At 42.8% G+C, this 19,540-nt stretch overlaps 1 protein-coding gene across 6 annotated transcripts in view; it reads left to right on the top strand.

Moving 5' to 3' along the window:
• Positions 1–19,540, top strand: part of NR2C2 (nuclear receptor subfamily 2 group C member 2) — a 102,665-nt gene that overhangs the window by 61,807 nt on the left and 21,318 nt on the right. For all 6 annotated transcript variants that reach the window (XM_030206177.1, XM_030206180.1, XM_030206175.1 and 3 more), the window contains 4 exons: positions 2,064–2,211; positions 5,769–5,862; positions 10,549–10,679; positions 17,615–17,792. In XM_030206177.1, the coding sequence (XP_030062037.1) occupies positions 2,064–2,211; positions 5,769–5,862; positions 10,549–10,679; positions 17,615–17,792 (551 nt within the window). The remainder of the gene's footprint in view (positions 1–2,063; positions 2,212–5,768; positions 5,863–10,548; positions 10,680–17,614; positions 17,793–19,540) is intronic.

Raw genomic sequence — 19,540 nt, 5'->3', positions numbered from 1 at the left:
AGCAGAAGGGAGGAGGTGTTGATGCCCCTATACAAGTTATTGGAGAGGCCCCACTTGGAGTACTGTGTTCAGTTTTGGAGGCTGTAGTTTGCTAAGGATTTAAAAAGACTTAGTGGTTAAGAGGAAGGTGACCAAAATGTGGGTTCTGTGCCAGAAAAATATGAAACGAGACTTGAAGACCTGAATATGTACAGGCCTTAGAGGAGAAGAGAGATGGGGTGATATGATATAGAAAGCTATTATTAAACAAATCTTCAAAGATACCGAAGCTGTAGAACTAGAGGATATGAAATTAAACTGTAAAAGCAACATCAGGAAAAACGTTTTCACAGAAACGGTAGTCGATGTCTGGAACACCCTCCTAGCAGAGGTGGTGGGGACAAAACAGAGAATTCATAAAGACATGGGACAAATAAACACAGAGGATCCCTATAAAGGAAGGGGATGAGATCAAAGCAAAACAAATGACTTACACCCCTCTGGTTTTTTTTTGCTGTGTGAAACCTGCATGGAATGGCAGGTACAGTCCTAAACAAAGTTACAGAGGAGGTTATCTGCACATTTATTTATTTTTATATATTTATTTGGACTTACTATACCACCATTATCTAACTGGCAGATCATAGCGGTGTACGATGATCATAAGCAGATCAGGAAATAGAAAAGAGCTACAATTTAAGGTAGGAAAGAGCCACTCAAACCGAGAGAGGAGACAAAGGATTAGAAATACATAGGAAGAGGATTAAGTAAGGATGTTGGAGATGGAGAAGTGGTGAGAAATTGTGGAAAAATCAAAACTAGGCAGGGTCAAATACTTGGTGGAAAAGCCAAGCCTTATGGGCAGATTTGAATTTCTTGAAAGAGAGTTCGGACTATATAGGAAGAGGCATAGAGTTCCAGTGAAAAGGAGCAGCGAAGAAGAAAGCTCGATACCTAGTGGATTCCAACTGAGCTAATCTAGGGCTAGGGAGGCATAGATGGTTATCATTTATAGAATGAAGAAGCTATACTGGAAAATAGGGGATGATGAGGCTAGAGAGATATAAAGGAAAACCAATTCTGATGGCTTTAAAAGCAAGAGTAAGAGTCTTAAAGATAATCCGTTTATCCATAGAGAGCCAATTTTGCTTATGGAATAAGGGGGACATATGGTCAAATTTGTGTGCTTGACAAAGTAGCCTGATGGTAGAGGTCAACCACCAAGGTGGAGGTACAGGATCCACTACGAGTGAAACAGGTCAAGAGGAGAAGTAGCATGATCAACAGACCTCTTCCAATGATACCAGGGAGACGGAAGATGTCATAGACACTTTATTCTGTAAATTGGTGTTAAAAATGATGACTCAACACGGCACCATGTTTCGGCTAAAGTGCCTGCCTCAGGAGTCTGAATGTATAATAAAGCCCAAATGTAGCAGTACCCTATTTTGGCATTTTAGGATTGATACTATTTTTAGAGTCCGAGCAGAATATAGCTCTGGTGTTTTTGTGACTGATAGTCTTTATAAAGGCTTCATCTATTTTTAGCATTCTTATGAAACATCATTTCCTACATGAAACACCAATCCTCCTCATGCTAGAATCGAGGACATTTTTCCTCCAGCTTGTGAATATGCCTGTAAACTCTAAGTTGCAAATGTGCATGTACTACCCAATGCTAAAAAATATTTTTTATTTTTTTAGCTGAGGAGGCATGTCTTGGGGGTGGAGAGTGGGCACTTCTAAACTAATCAGCGCCTGGCCATTGCCGCATGCTGATTAGTGCAGGATTAGCACATGAGCCCTTACTGGGTTCACGTGCTAAGTTTTGTTAACATATTGGCCATTTTCCGTCTGTGGTAGAAATGGCCTTAGTGTGTGGGAAAGACCACATAAGGGTGCACTACAGCCCCTTTGTGAAAGGGTCCCTATATGTGGCTGGGAAGAAGGTTGGGATTTGATAATTGCCTTGTGACTGCTCTGCTTTCTTAGGCCTAGTTTGTAAATTTCATATATGAACCAGCATGTTTCATTTTTTCCAGATTAGCACTGATCAGTAAGCTGTGTTTTTTTGTTCACATTAGCTGTCCAGAGTGAAAGGAAACCTTTTGACGTGCAAAGGGAGAAGCCAACCAACTGTGCAGCTTCAACTGAAAAAATCTACATCAGGAAAGATCTAAGGAGTCCTCTTATAGCAACTCCAACATTTGTTGCAGAGAAGGATGGAGGAAGGTAAGTGCTGCTGTGTATGAGATAAAACTTTAGTACAGCTTATTCAGGAAATATTTAGGAGATGGCTATTATATAACCTTTAACTCCCAGTTACATTTTATTTGTAGAAGTCAAACAGAGATTTCATGTATTGAAAAGTGTAATGCAAAACAGTAATAAATCTGAATGTTGAAACTTACAGAAAATAGTGTACATTTGAAACTGTGAGTGGTTGTTTAGCAGATTTTGTTTTCTAAATGCTCTAAAGTCAGATGAACTGCTTGCTACATTGAGACTTTCTTTTATCTGTTTCCTGCTGGACGAGGTCATTTTATAACTGCCCGCACTGGAGAAAAGTAAACATGTACTATTCAGTTTGTGGACTGTGCAGGATTTTCAGATTAAAAGTGTGCATCTACTGTTCGCTTTTGAAAACTATACCACGAAGTGTGCCCACAAAAATCAAAGCACTTCCACCAGGGCGTAAAAGAGCATATGGCTGGTAAAGCCACCTGACTAGATGGACAAAAGAGGATGGACCCAAAATAGTATTTTTGAGGAAAAGGTTCAAAGTCATTGCTCTACCTGAGCTTTTATGATACTGTTAATCTTGTACAGGGGTAAAGGCATGCATATAGGGCCATGTCGTATGAATTTTTACCCCCTTTGTAGTATCTCTTCCCAGTAGTGGGTTTGAAACTATACATATATTTTTGAGGTTTTAAAAGTATTTGTGAATTTTCACAAGTTAGCAGGTGTAAATGTAACATAGTAAATGACAGCAGAGAAAGAGCAGCAGGGTCCATCCACTCTGCCCAACAAGGTGGCCATAACTGCATCTGCCATAACTGCCAGATTACACCCTTCTAAGTGTTAATATAAGTGTGGGTCTTTTAAGGTTTGTTTTTTTATATGGTTTGTAGAAAGGGTGATGGTTTACACTGACCCAGGGACTGAGGCTCCTCAGCTGCCTTATCTTTAAAGATTGGGTGTGGCAAGCATCCCTCAGCTCTAAAAAACAACCTGATTAAATAAATAAATGGAGAGAGGCATGTGGCCCATAAAGAAGAAAGCCAAAGAACAAATGTCATAAATCTCAAAATACCTTCTAACAACAAAAAAAAAATGTGGACTTAAATATTAAGTGCTTAATAAACCATTTTTTATATAAAAATGAAAAAATGGAGGGAAAGACCTCAAATACTGTGGTACTCAATGACGTCTCATGGAAAGTTTTAGTACTCAAGAGACACTTCATCACTGGCCAAACATCTCCATAAACTCCACAGATATTTGAGGTCTTTTTCTCCATTTTTTGTTTTGTTACATTAAAAAAATGGTTTATTAAGCACTTGATATTTAAGACCACAGTTTTTTTCGTTAGAAGGTATTCTTAAGTTTGTGGAAAGTTTGTTTAAAGGTTTGTATAAAGGTTAACAAACAGGAAATGTAGCCACACCTTTCCAACATCTCTCTATATAAAACGCACCTCCAACGTTCTATGAAGCCTCTTTTAGCCAAAAGTGAAGGGGGTGAGATCCCATTGTGTCTGCCCCGCCCACGCGTCAAACGTGATGACGTCGAGGGCGGAGCAATGACACTCAACCAATTGCATCGCTCGGCAGCGAAGCGTCAGGGAAGGAGGCGGCGCTCTCGACGTCTAGCCTTCCCTTCGCTGTGTTCCGCCTTCTTCTGACGTCAAGGATGACGTCAAAAGAAGGCGGAACACAGCGAAGGGAAACCTAGACGTCGGGAGCGCCGCCTCCTTCTCTGACGCTTCGCTGCCGGAACCGCCACGGGGGTAAATTTTAAAAGAAGGAAAAAAAAAAAACCGATGCATGGATGCGAAGGGGGGGGGGGGGCATGGATGCGAAGGGGGGAGGAGAAGAGGGCGGCCCAGGCTGGGACATGGGAGAGAGAGGAGCATGGATGCGAGGGGGGGTCATGGAAGGGAGAGAGGGGACTTGCTGGAAAAGGATGAATGGAGGCGGCAGGGGACAGAGGAGCATGGATTGCAGGGCAGGCCTCAGGCAGAGAGGGGAAATGCTGGATAGGGATGAATGGAGGGGGCAGGTGACAGAGTAACATGGATGGCCATGGATTGGCACGGCAGGGCTCAGGGAAAGGGGAATTGCTGGATAGGGATGAATGGAGGGGACAGATGGGCATGGATGGATATGGATTGCAGGGCAGGCCTCAGGCAGAGAGGGGAAATGCTGGATAGGGATGAATGGAGGGGGCAGGTGACAGAGTAACATGGATGGCCATGGATTGGGACGGCAGGGCTCAGGGAAAGGGGAATTGCTGGATAGGGATGAATGGAGGGGACACATGGGCATGGATGGATATGGATTGCAGGGCAGGCCTCAGGCAAAGAGGGGAAATGCTGGAAAGGGATGAATGGAGGGGGCAGGGGACAGAGGAGCATGGATGGCCACACACACACTCTCTCTATCACACTGTGTCTCACATACACAGGGGGACAGAGGAGCATGGATGGCCACACACACACACTCTCTATCACACTGTGTCTCACATACACACTTGCACACACTCTCTCACAAACACACTCACACCCAGACTCACTCTCTCTCTCTCACACACTCACACTTTCACTCTGACTCTCAAACAGTCACTCTCACATACACTCTCCCAAACATACATACTCCGAGGAAAACCTTGCTAGCGCCCGTTTCATTTGTGTCAGAAACGGGCCTTTTTTACTAGTGTAGCAGAATTTGTTCCATCTCAAATAATCATAACATTAGTAATTTTCCTGTTTTTTTTTTATCAACTGTCATGATGTGCTACTTTGCTTCTGCTGTTATAATTCTGAGTTGAAGGTGGTATATTAAGTTGAAGAGCAAGTAATAAATCCTAAAGGAGTGCCACAGGGGGTCTTTTACAAAGCATCGGTAATCCCAACGCGGGCTTACTGAACACTAAATCAGGACTACCGCCGGCAGTAGTTCCGCCCCGAGTGCACACGGGGGAAAAGAACCCCCCCCAAATGGCTTCTGCAGCAGTAACCGGGTGGTAATCAGGCATCGCCACGCACTGCCCGGTTGCCACGGGAACCCTTATTGCCACCTCAGTGGGTGGCGGTAAGGATTCCCTGCCACAAGGCCATGTGGTAAGAGTTCTCTTATCGCATGGCCATGTTTTTCTGGGGGCTTTTTACCTGCTGCAGTGAAAATGGCCCTGGCGCGCAGGAAAAACAGCCCCCAGCAGCTAGCAAAGGACCCTTTTTTTCCCGCAGCTTGGTAAAAGAACCCCACAATGAGTAAATACAGACAGAAGGACTTTAGCCAGAGAAGCTCAGCTAAAATGACTACACCCAGGAGCAGGTTTTACTTTGGCTGACTTATGTTTTGTACATTGCTGTATAGCAACAGAAGCCATTTGTGGATACTGTCCAACATTGTGTCTTAAGTGAAGTAGCAAAATTCAGCATAAAAAGGGTCAGCACAAGAAAATGAGAAGGAACATAGATATTCTACTATATACTTATGCTTCTAACCAACTAGTTTAATAAAAGCCATTGCGCAGGTTATCTTATTCTTTGTGTTGCCCCGTAGGCAAGCTGCTCTTCTGGATCCTGGAATGCTGGTGAATATTCAGCAGCCACTGATACGGGAGGATGGTACAGTCCTTTTGCCTACAGATTCTAAGGTATAGTGCAAACACACTGCTGCCATTTGTTTCTGTTTTACTATGTGTAAATGTGTGTATGCTCGGACATTTACAGAGATACACATAAAGAAGGGCATGAGTCTTTTTGTGTGTTCTTCCATTTCCAGTATCCAGTTGAAATCCTAGCATTATTCTGTGGGGCAAACTCACTAACTATACTTTAAAACATTTATGATATTTATATAACCCCAAAGTTCAATTTTAATTAAAAAAAAAACATTTTCATGAGCTCTAGACATCAATGAAGTTGAAATTATTAATATTAACTATACATCTTGTACACCTATAGAAAATTCAATTTTGAGAAGTATATAATTGCATATCAGGCCTTCTAGAAAGATTATGTTGCTGTATCTTAGATTTAATAACATTAAAAGTGGAAAGAAATAACTTGTGCTTTAAACATACTGTAGTAGTCTTTCTTTAATATTACAGATGGGCAACACATTTGTTTTAAAGAGCGTTTATTATAGCAAAATTTAGAATGAAACAAGACTGAGTCTAGAGGTTGTATCTTCTCAGTAGACACCCTTGTTATGTGGAATAGTCTACCAGTGGAATTAAATTTGAGAGCCAATACAATTGAGTTAGAAAACATAGGGAAAAGGGATGAGATTTGATATACTACCTTTCTGTGGTTACAATCAGAGTGGTTTACGTATTATATACAGGTACTTATTTTTTTTAATAAGATCATTGTGCTGTAGCCATTGGTGAAAGAAACCACTGAATTGCCCACCAAGAATGTCTTACCTCAGCTCTCTGCTTGTAGAGGAACTGTCCACCCTTCTCAAGGCCCATGCAGATCTTTTCCCTGTGCTCCCTTTTCCCCGTGATTCAGAAACAAAATTGGCTATGCTCTCTGGACTTAGATGCCTGTACTTATATCCCGATATTTCTCAGTCACAGAAAGTATCTCAGATTCGATGTGGGGAAACACCACTTCCAGTACCGCATTCTGCCTTTTCGCCTTGCATCAGCTCCCAGGGTGTTTACCAAGTGTCTAGCAGTAGTTGCAACATCGCTACACAGACTGGGAGTTCATGTGTTTCCCTGCCTGGATGACTGATTGGTCAAGAGCACATTGAAAGGAGGGTGCTCAGGAGTCCATGCAGAAAGCTATTTAGGTGTTGGAGGTATTAGGTTCATCATCAACTACCCCAAGTCCCATCTACCACCAGTTCAGCAATTGGAGTTCATAGGAGCCCTGCTAGATATGGTTCAAGCACAAGCTTTTCTCCCTCCGGCATGGGCAGACACTCTTGTTGCCATTGCCGCTCAGGTTTGCAGCAGCCAGCAGGTCATGGCTTGGCAGTTGTTGACCATATGGCCTCCACTATATATGTCGCTTTCATGGCACATCTCCATATGAGATCTGCCCAGTGGTCTCAGGTCACAGGGAATCTAGCAGATGTCTTCCAAATCTGAATTTCTCCTCTGGTGGACAATTTGGTCCAGTGTGACCCTAGGATTACCATTCCAAATTCCTTCGCCCCAGAAGGTGGCAACAATGGATGCAACCAACCTGGGGTGGGAGGCTCATTTGGATTGGCTTCACACCCGAGGTCCATGGTCAGCCCAGGAGACAGATTTTCAGATCAATCTTTTAGAGCTCTGGGCAATTTGAAGTGCTCTAAAGAATTTCAGAGATCGAGTGTCCAACTAAATTATGCTCATTCAAACAGACAATCAGGTTGTAATGTATTATGTCAACAAGCAGGGGGCACGGGTTCCTACCTTTTGTGTCAGAAGGCTGTCTGGATGTGGAACTGGGCTGTCCAGCACAGGAATGGTTCTCAGAGCCACATACCTGGTGGAAAAACCCAACAGCTTGGCCAATAGACTGAGTAGAGTAATGCAACCTCATGAGTGATCTCTCAGCATGGGCATTGTCCGCGAGATTTTCCAAGAGTGGGGCACCCGCTCAGTGGATCTTTTGCCACTCAATACATTCACAAGGTCCCTCAGTGTTGCTGCAGGCTAAGGTCATATGACTAGCATCAGATGCCTTCCAGCTTCATTGGGGGACAGGTCTTCTGTATGCGTATCCTCTCATTTCTCTTGTAGGGAAGATTTTGCTGAAACTAAAGCAAGACCAGGGAACCATGATCCTGACCGCCACTTATTGCCCCAGTTAGATAGGGTTCCTGTTTCTTCTGGAGTTATCCTTTGCAGAACCATGGAGAATGGACTGTTTCCCGACCCTTGTCACACAGAACGAAGGGTCTCTTCTGCATTCCAACCTCCAGTCTCTGGCCCTCATAGCTTGGATGTTGAGAGTGTAGAATTTGCTTCCTTGAATCTCCCAAAGGGTGTTTCCAGAGTCTTCCTGGTGTCCAGGAAAGATTCTTCTAAGAGGTGTTATACTTTCAAATAGAGAAGGTTTGCCATCTTGTGTGAGTGCAAGACCCAAGATCCTGTTTCTTGCCCTACACAGAACCTGCTTGAATACCTTCTGTACCTCTCTGAGTCTGGCCTCAAGACCAACTCCATAAGAGTTTATCTCAGTGCAATTAATGCTTACCATCACCGTGTAGAAGGTAGGCCCATCTCTAGACAGTCTCAAGTTGTTCAAGTCATGCTAGGTTTGGTTTTGTCAGAGCCCCCTGTCAAACCTCCACCTGTGTCATGGGACCTCAACATCATCCTTACCCAGCTGTTTAAAGCTCCTTTTGAGCCACTAGATTCTTGACCTCTGAAGTACTTGACCTGGGGGGTCTTGTTTTTGGTGGCAGTTAACTTCAGCTCGCAGAATCAGTGCGCTTCAGGCCCTAGAAGCGAATCCACATTACACACAATTTCATCATAACAGAATAGTTCTCCGCACCCACCCTATGTTCCTTTCTAAGGTGGTGGTGTAATTCCATCTTAACCAGTCAATTGTCCTGCCAATATTCTTCCCCAGACCTCATTGCCCATCCCAGTGAAAGTGCATTGCATACCTTGGACTGTAAATGAGCCTTTGCCTTCTACCTGGAGCAGACTTGGCCCTATGGACTGTCAATTCAACTTTTTATTTCTTTTGATCCCAACAGGATGGGGGTAGCCATCGGTAAACACACTTTTTCCAATTGGCTAGCAGACTGTATCTCTTTCACTTATGCCAGGCTGGGCTGACCCTGGAGGGCCATGTCACGGTTCATAATGTCAGTGCTATAGCCCACGTGAGATCAGCCTCCACTGAAGAGATTTGCAAGTCTGCAGTGTAGTCTTCAGTCCACACATTCACCTCCCAGCACTGCCTTGAACAGAACACCAGATGTGATAGCCAGTTTGGTCAGACAGTCCTGCAGAATTTGCTTGTTTGTTTGTCTAGAATCCTAGGCCTGTTTTATTCTGTTCCAGGCTGCACTTCCTTGTGTATATAGTTTCAGGTTAATTGATCTACTTGGCCTACCATCCCAGGTAGCTAAGGATTCCCAAATGTGAGAACTTGTATAGCCTGCTTGTCATCGGAGAAAGTGGTTACTTACCTGTAGCAGGTATTCTCTGAGGACAGCAGGCCAATTATTCTCAGATGCCCTCCCACCTCCCCTAGGAGTTAAATTTAGTTTTTGGCTATGTTATTGTACTGCTGGTCCTGCTCTCATGAGTCAAGCAGGAAGGCACCTGCGCATGGGCAGTAGGAGTGCTGCCTCAAGCTCCGGGCTTCATGGAGGATGTCACCCACATATGAGAATAATTGGCCTGCTGTCCTCGGAGAATACCTGCTTATAGGTAAGTAACTTTGCTCTGTGAATAATAGTGAAAGTGGCTTTTGGAAGCACATTTACTCAGATTTATGTAGGGAGCTGTGTTTGTGTGCCTTATTTGTGACATTGCGTGTATACTTACAGACAGTGGGTGTATCAAATTCATAGCTTTCAACTGTGCTGGTGTTTGCTGGTTTATCAGCTTTTTCTGTTGTTGTTGTTGTTGTTTGCTTCTCTAGTGAAGAAACATAGCAAAATGCTTGAAATTTGCTATATTTCTCTATTTCAAAATGTCCAGAGGAATTGTGTTAGATAAATTATTGATTTCAAAATATAGGGGAATCCAGCTTGGATTTTCCCCCTTTTACCCCCAAATTCTATATAGTGTGACTTGAGTTGTGAGTGGAAATATGAGCATATTCTGATTTGCACACGCAAGTCAATTGGTTAACAAGCCAGTCAGTGCTGATTGGATGTTAGCAAGCAATTATCGGCACTAATTAGAATTTATGTGCACTACTTGCTAAGCGTATTCTGTAAAGTAGGCCATGTAAATTCTACCACACAGATCTCAAAAGGGGGCATGGCCATGGGCAGAACATGGGTGGGTCATGGGCGTTTCAAAATTTTATGTGCAGTGTTATAGAATAACCTGTTCCATGCCTAAATTTAGGCGTGAGCATTTACACCAGGTTTTCATTGGTGTAAATGACTGTGTCTAATTTTTAGTTGCGTCGATGGTGCTATGCATATTCTGTATATCGTGCCTAACTTTAGGCATGGTTTATAGAATACACGTGGTCATGGTTTCCATCTGCACTGATTTTTCCGCCGCCAAATATAGAATCTGGCCCTTAATGCATAATGAAAGTATGTGCTGCTATTAGGGAAAGAAGGAAGCCAAAACTGGAGGAAGGAAATCCAAAATATGGTCATTGTTTCTCATTTGTATTTCAATTTTCTTCTTTGGTAGGCTGAAACAAGTCAAGGTGCTTTGGGTACATTAGCAAATGTTGTAACATCTCTTGCCAACCTTAGTGACTCACTCAATGGAGACACATCTGAAATCCAAGCAGAAGACCAATCTGCTAGTGAGATCACACGGTATGTACTGTGTCTGGCTCCTTGTATTGTAGCAATGACAGTTTTAAATCATTCAATATGGCTGCAAATGTCAACATTTTCTTTTTCTCACAGTCCTAATGCGGGGAAACTTGTATCTCTAAATAAAAGTGTGGATGCAGACATCCAAAAGATTTAGATGCAGAGTCTACTTCTAGATCTGTTTAGGTGAAAATTCTGACGGCTGAGTACCTAGGTTTAGGCCCCTAAATTCTTAAAACACCTAAAGAATTGGTGGACTTAGATCAGGAGAAAGAATGTAAGTGCCTATCCATTATGTTTCAACTATTTTTATCGATGACAAAGCAGTACAAAGACATTTTACAACCATCTGGCAGTATCGAAAATACAATCCACAAAAAAACACCTTGAGTGCTCCTATAGGTTACATGATGCCATCAAATTTTAACTGATTAAACTTTCCCCCCTCCCCCACCCTCCATTCCAAATTTGGTAGTTATGCCATATGACCTCCCACTGTTGCTGCCTCACCACCAACTCAGTATCATTAGCAACTTCATAACAACCTTGAAAATAAACTAACCTTTGTTCTCTATATTCACCTCAAACCCCAACCCTGTAGCCTAACGACCACAAAAAAATAAAAATAAAAGCTAACTCCCAGGGCAAGGTACATGCACCACAATATCAGCCTATCAAAGCAAAAAGACTTTGGGGCACTCCAGCAGTTCACTCGACTAGCTAACAGAATTGTCCTGTCAAGGGGTGTTCAAAATCAAACTCCTAGCCCTATGCGGAAGAGATCCAATATACACCTCCCAAACTGCTAAAAAGACCTTCCAGCATTTCGAAGAATATCTCGCATACCTCTTTTCCAGTAACATCCAGTCCGTTCCGATCCACTCGGGGCCTCTGCTCAAGATGCCGCGCGCCGTTAGGCGCGCGAAAGCTTTCCTTCTAATAAGTTCTGGGAGAAGAGGATATTTCTCTGGTAAGTGAACAAATTTTGCTTGTGCTTTCGGAACTTGAAGATTGGGGTTTAAAGGAGGAACTGTAAGTTAGTGATAGGCTGATATCCTTAATACTTTAGCAAGTTTTAAATTACGGAAAAACTCAAAAAACACTAAGATGGAGTCAGCAGTCCAGCAGCGAGAGGGGTGCTATCCAGTCTTTTGCATTGAGTGTCACATGTATGATTATCTCCCAATTGGTGAGGTGTCATATGTGTGTGCCCGATGCAAAGAGCTCCTAGCTCTCAGAGAACGTGTCCGTTCTCTTGAGGCTAGAGTAGCAGACTTGATGGAGCTGAGGGAGACAGAGAGGTACATAGAGGAGACCTACAGGGATGTTGTAGAGAAGTCCCACCTCCAGTCAGGTAGCCCCTGTGCTACCTTGGAGGAGGGAGGTCTCCTAGAAGGAGAGCATCACCCTGGTGAAGTAGGAAGTACTCCTGTAGCCAGGACCTGCCCACCAGGGGATGTATTATCCTTTCGCACCGAGGATATATCTCCAAATGTTGCCCGGGAGGGAAAGGTTAGGACAGCTGTTGTACTTGGTGATTCGATCATTAGGCATATAGATAGCTGGGTGGCTGGTGGACGTGAGGATCGCCTGGTGACTTGCCTGCCTGGTGCGAAGGTGGCGGACCTCACGCGTCACCTAGATAGGATTTTATATAGTGCTGGGGAGGAGACGGCTGTCTTGGTACATGTGGGTACTAATGACATAGGAAAATGTGGGAGAGAGGTTCTGGAAGCAAAATTTAGGCTCTTAGGTAGAAAGCTGAAATCCAGATCCTCCAGGGTAGCATTTTCTGAAATGCTACCTGTGCCACGCGCAGGGCCCAAGAGACAGGCAGAGCTCCAGAGTCTCAATGCGTGGATGAGACGATGGTGCAGGGAGGAGGGCTTTAGATTTGTTAGGAACTGGGCAACATTCTGGGGAAGGGGGAGCCTATTCCGAAAGGATGGGCTCCATCTTAACCAGAGTGGGACCAGGCTGCTGGCATCAGCGTTTAAGAAGGAGATAGAGCAGCTTTTAAACTAGAAATGGGGGGAAGGCCGACAGTCGCTCAAAAGAGCATGGTTTGGGATAAGGTATCTTTCAAAGATATCACCATAACAGGGAAGATAAAGTATCCTGATAGTGAGGTTGCAAAAGAGATTGTAGTAGATCGGGTATCTTTAAATAACAATAAAAATCAGACAAAAGATTGCCAATTAATACTGTCAAGTACTAAGCATGATGTACTTAGGAAAAACAAACATAGTTTGAAATGTCTATATGCGAATGCCAGGAGCCTAAGAAATAAGATGGGGGAGTTGGAATATATTGCACTAAATGAAAAATTAGATATAATAGGCATCTCTGAGACCTGGTGGAAGGAGGATAACCAGTGGGACACTGTCATACCGGGGTACAAATTATATCGTAGTGATAGGGTGAATCGGATTGGTGGAGGGGTAGCATTGTATATTAACGAGAGCCTTGAATCAAATAGATTGAAAATTCTGCAGGAAACAAAACACTCCTTGGAATCACTGTGGATTGAAATTCCATGTGCAAAGGGGAAAAGGATAGTGATAGGAGTGTACTACCGTCCGCCTGGCCAGGACGAACAGACGGATGCGGAAATGTTAAAGGAAATCAGGGACGCAAACAAACTGGGCAACACAATAATAATGGGGGATTTCAATTACCCGCATATAGACTGGGTTAATGTAACATCTGTACACGCAAGGGACATAAGATTTCTTGATGAAATCAAGGACAGCTTCATGGAACAGCTAGTTCAGGAGCCGACAAGAGAAGGAAAAATACTAGACTTAGTCCTTAGTGGTGCTCATGATCTAGTGCAGGGGGTAACGATACGAGGGCCGCTTGATAACAGTGATCATAATATGATCGGTTTTGATATTGGCATTGAAGGAAGTGAAACTAGGAAATCAAGTACGCTAGCGTTTAACTATAGAAAAGGTGATTACGACAAAATGAGAAAAATGGTGAAAAAAAGACTGAAAGGAGCAGCTCGCAGAGTAAAAAACTTGCATCAGGTGTGGATGCTGTTTAAAAACACCATCCTGGAGGTTCAGGACAAATATATTCCACATATTAGAAAAAAGGGAAAAAAGACTAAACGTCAGCCGGCGTGGCTAAACAGTAAGATAAAGGAAATCATTAGAGCCAAAAAACAATCCTTCAGAAAGTGGAGAAGAGAACCAACTGAAAGTAACAGGATAGATCATAAGGAATGCCAAGCCAAATGCAAAGCAGAGATAAGGAGGGCAAAAAAGGACTTTGAGAAGAAATTAGCGTTGGAAGCAAAAATACATAGTAAAAATTTTTTTAGATACATTAAAAGCAGGAAACCGGCCAAAGAGTCGGTTGGGCCGCTGGACGAAAATGGTGTTAAAGGGGCGATCAAGGAGGACAAAGCCGTAGCGGAGAAATTAAATGAATTCTTTGCTTCGGTCTTCACCGAGGAGGATTTGGGGGGGACACCGGTGCCGGAAAGAATATTTGAAGCGGGGGAGTCGGAGAAACTAAACAAATTCTCTGTAACCTTGGAGGATGTAATGGGTCAGTTCAGCAAGCTGAAGAGTAGTAAATCACCGGGACCTGATGGTATTCATCCCAGAGTATTAATAGAACTAAAAAATGAACTTGCGGAGCTACTGTTAGAAATATGCAATCTGTCCCTAAAATCGAGTGTAGTACCGGAAGACTGGAGGGTAGCCAATGTTACGCCGATTTTTAAGAAGGGTTCCAGAGGAGATCCGGGAAATTATAGACCGGTGAGTCTGACGTCGGTGCCGGGCAAGATGGTGGAGGCTATTATTAAGAATAAAATTGCAGAGCATATACAAAAACATGGACTGATGAGACAAAGTCAGCACGGATTTAGTGAAGGGAAGTCTTGCCTCACCAATCTAATGCATTTTTTTGAGGGGGTAAGCAAACATGTGGACAATGGGGAGCCGGTTGATATTGTATATCTGGATTTTCAGAAGGCGTTTGACAAAGTGCCGCACGAAAGACTCCTGAAGAAATTGCAGAGTCATGGAATCGGAGGTAGGGTATTATTATGGATTAAGAACTGGTTGAAAGATAGGAAGCAGAGAGTAGGATTGCGTGGCCAGTATTCTCAGTGGAGGAGGGTAGTTAGTGGGGTCCCGCAGGGGTCTGTGCTGGGTCCGTTGCTTTTTAATGTATTTATAAATGACCTAGAGATGGGAATAACTAGTGAGGTAATTAAATTCGCCGATGACACAAAATTATTCAGGGTCGTCAAGTCGCAGGAGGAATGTGAACGATTACAGGAGGACCTTGCGAGACTGGGAGAATGGGCGTGCAAGTGGCAGATGAAGTTCAATGTTGACAAGTGCAAAGTGATGCATGTGGGTAAGAGGAACCCGAATTATAGCTACGTCTTGCAAGGTTCCGCGTTAGGAGTTACGGATCAAGAAAGGGATCTGGGTGTCGTCGTCGATGATACGCTGAAACCTTCTGCTCAGTGTGCTGCTGCGGCTAGGAAAGCGAATAGAATGTTGGGTGTTATTAGGAAGGGTATGGAGTCCAGGTGTGCGGATGTTATAATGCCGTTGTATCGCTCCATGGTGCGACCGCACCTGGAGTATTGTGTTCAGTACTGGTCTCCGTATCTCAAAAAAGATATAGTAGAATTGGAAAAGGTACAGCGAAGGGCGACGAAAATGATAGTGGGGATGGGACGACTTTCCTACGAAGAGAGGCTGAGAAGGCTAGGGCTTTTCAGCTTGGAGAAGAGACGGCTGAGGGGAGATATGATAGAAGTGTATAAAATAATGAGTGGAATGGATCGGGTGGATGTGAAGCGACTGTTCACGCTATCCAAAAATACTAGGACTAGAGGGCATGAGTTGAAGCTACAGTGTGGTAAATTTAAAACGAATCGGAGAAAATTTTTCTTCACCCAACGTGTAATTAGACTCTGGAATTCGTTGCCGGAGAACGTGGTACGGGCGGTTAGCTTGACGGAGTTTAAAAAGGGGTTAGATAGATTCCTAAAGGACAAGTCCATAGACCGCTATTAAATGGACTTGGAAAAATTCCGCATTTTTAGGTATAACTTGTCTGGAATGTTTTTACGTTTGGGGAGCGTGCCAGGTGCCCTTGACCTGGATTGGCCACTGTCGGTGACAGGATGCTGGGCTAGATGGACCTTTGGTCTTTCCCAGTATGGCACTACTTATGTACTTATGTACTTATGTACTTATCATGTCGTGTAGACGATTTCTCCAAGCCCAAAAGGATGGAGCCAACTCCCCCACCCAAACTCTCATAATGACCCGTTTGCCTACAGCTCCCGCCTTGCGTAACAACGATATCTGGGAGCGATTTCGTATCCTGTAACTCTCATAATTATCTAATAAACACCCCTCCGGGGAGAATGGCAACACCCTATCCAACAACTTCTCCACATACCGTGATATTTCTTTCCAAAAAAGTTTAACCCTCGGACGACCCCAAAAGGCATGAAAAAAAGAATTGGATTCTCGTCCACATTTTTGACATTCCGGGGTTTCAGTGCCCCAAGCTTTAAACTTCTTTTCCTGCGTGAAATAAGCCCTGTGTAATGGAGGCTTTGGACAGTGAGGTACAAACTTTTAAAACATTTACTGCTTTAGTTTCCAAAGAAAAAAATATTCAAAATAGGAAATTTGAACATTTAGAGAACCAGCTTCGTAAGAATAACTTGCGGATACTGAACTTTCCAAAATCTCCATTAATTGCCCCATTGGAGATGTTTAAGAAGTACTTGAAAGAGATTTTACATATCCCGGAGGAAAATATACCACCAATGACTAAAATTCAATATATAATGGGAATTCGTTCGGCTGCGGGGGAAACCCCACAAATGAACTTAAGAGAATTTCTCCAGGATTCACCTGAAGTAATAACTGAGAGAACTACTTTGTTAGTGTCCTTCGCATTCGAGCTAGACCGTAACAATGTCTTTAAGTTGTACTTTTGTAACATAAATGAAGAATTCTTAGGCGCAAAAATTCAAATGTTTCCTGATCTGTCTAGGGATACCCAAAAAAGGAGGAAGGCATTTCTAACTTTGAAGCCTAGGCTGATTAGTATTGGAGGCTCCTTCCTCCTTAAATATCCCTGTAGATGTGTAGTACAATTTAATTCTCAGAATTATGTTTTCTTTGAGCCTGAGAAGCTTCAGGAATTTATTATTGGTAAAGAGTAGAGATTCATGCCTTGAATTAAAAGCTGAGATCGGCTGCGCTCAAAAAGAATTCTTCCGTCTTTGTTTATTAGTTTAAATAATTCTTCAAATAATATTTCTTTGAACTTGGATCCAGTGTTGTGGTCTAATAATTTAGGAAAAAAGGAGGAGTAAATATTTTCCTTTTTAATTTCCTGAGTGATGTAATATTGAATTCTCTCCTTTTTCCGTATTTCTGATTTTATGTATGTGCATAAATGATAATGTAAAATGATAAAAAAAAAAAGAAAAAAAAAAAAAGAAACTGACACTCCCAGATCTCCACACTCGCCAAGATTTCCGGGATTCTCCGAATCAACGTGAAAATCAAGAGAGCCCGAGAGCCCCAACCCACATCCCTCTGTCTTCTATTCCCCAACCATAATGATTCTGGATCTCCTCCCCCTTCAGAATCTTTACCTACAGTTCTAGAAAGCCTTGCATATTCACTGCCAGGAGAGACATGAACTTCCTTCTGCCAACACTGCTGACTTAAGCTGAATGATGCCGCTGGTAATTAACACAAAACTCTTTTTACATGTCATTAACATGCTCCTTTAAAGCGGGCTAATTAATGCACTTTAATATATTGGCTTTAGTTAGCTGCCATTTTGTACATAGGTAGCTTGATTCCTTTAAAAATGCAGCCTTATGTTCTGTGCTAGAACACTTGTATAATATTATTGTTGTTTTTCAGAGCATTTGATACATTGGCAAAAGCTCTTAATACTGCAGATGTCACTGCAGGACAAAACTTGGCAGATGGAATTGATCCTTCAGGTGGAGGGAACATACATGTAATAAGCAGAGATCAATCTACGCCGATTATAGAGGTGGAAGGTCCTCTGCTTACAGATACACATGTCACATTTAAGGTGTGTGCTTCTGGACCAGGTAACCTATACAAATACAGGATTGTTTTGCATTTATTGTTTTACTTACTTATGGAACTTCAAAATGTTTGATTATTAGCAAATGAACTGGAATTGTTTGGGAAAGATAGTGCTGTTTAAGGGGAAAAACAACATTTCATGTTTCAATCAATCCAAACTGTGTCATATAATACTCTTTATTGGTTTCCTCATCTTATTTCCGAATTAGTAGGTTTTGTACTGAAATCCGGAGCTCATCCTAGAGCCTCAAGAGAATACTTTCCCTAGTTCATACGAATAATGTGTCAGGGGAGAGGCATAGAGAGACTAGTATCAGTCTGAATGTTTCTCCAGTAGTCTAGTATTGAGAGCAGCTTCTCACTTTTTATATACTGCATTGAGAAACTGTAAGCATTTCATTTCCTGCTACCCATGGGTCTGACTAGCAGGTCTAAGATAATCAGTAGTGATATTCAGAAGCATTTACCTGGTCTGCATTGGGTGCCACTGCATATGGGCTGCTTCTCCTAAAACCTGACAACACTTACATGGTTTAATTTTGGTGATACAATTTGCTATATGGCTGGAATTAATCTGGCCAAAATGGGATGAGATTTGGGGGCCCATTCACTGAAGAAGCGCTAAACTATTAGGGGCAAATTCTATATGTGGACACCTCCATTTAAGAGCCCTGACTCTAGACAGTGAAAGCCTATTATATAGTGGCACCTGGGCAGCCAGAATCCATTATAAAATACTAGCATAAGCTGGTATTGATGCACCTTACACCAGTCTGTGATAACGTATAGGAAATTGCACACTCTTACACAGGCCTAGCTTTAGAGTTCTCATCAGAAAGGTTGTTGTTCAGTCAGGGCAGATAAAACCCCAGAACAGAGACAAGCCAGGGAGCCTCAGGGAAGACAGAACAGCCCTCCAGCGTACACTTTCACAACCTAAGTATAAAGTGTCAGGGGCCTGGCTAGGAAAAGATTTTCCTTGGAATGCTGGGAGAGTTCTGATCCTTTGTGGCCAGGCTGGAGGCAGGCCTGGCTTTATTTTCACTATTTAGTTACTACACCTGTGAAGTGAACAGGTTTCAGCACATATTGTTTTGAGTGCATTAATTAATAAAGAATTCTGTTTTACGTTTGTACTGTTGGCTGTGTCTGTGGAGGCTCCGTGCCCAACCCTCACTCACGCTGTCACACAGCATAGATCTGGTAAAACTGGTTTACCTGCTGTGGCACTTACCAGCACTGTTACAGAATAGCACTTAGCAGGTAAGTGTACACTTAATCCACATAAGTGCTAGTATTCTGGACGTTTTCATGCACAAGAGGCACAGAAGTGCTGGTGCCCAGTTATAGAATTGCCCTCTTAGTGTGTGAATTAGCAGGATACCTGTTACCATACCTACAGTTCTTTTTAGCAATATAACTTTATGTCGATTTTCAGCTAGGCTATGGTTAAAACCTGAATGCTGAACATGCCGGTATAACTTATCTACATAGTTGTTCCTAATATTTCTGCAGTTGGAGTTGAATGCAAAAAGTGGTGAATATTGCAGCCATCCATATAGCTTTTCACCTTGTTTATTGTGTACTAAAGTATGGTAAAGTTTTACACCTACCACACTTAACTGTAAAGGGGTTGTACCCAAGATGTGCCTTGCAGTTATGCACAGAAAAATTCTTTAACATGCATTAAGTATATTTGCAATTAGCACAGTTGCCCTTACTGCCTACTTG

This window comes from Microcaecilia unicolor, chromosome 6 (assembly GCF_901765095.1).
Source record: "Microcaecilia unicolor chromosome 6, aMicUni1.1, whole genome shotgun sequence".
Classification (NCBI taxonomy): domain Eukaryota; kingdom Metazoa; phylum Chordata; class Amphibia; order Gymnophiona; family Siphonopidae; genus Microcaecilia; species Microcaecilia unicolor.
The sequence above is the reverse complement of the archived record's forward strand: the minus strand, read 5'-3'. Positions and strand labels throughout refer to the sequence as shown.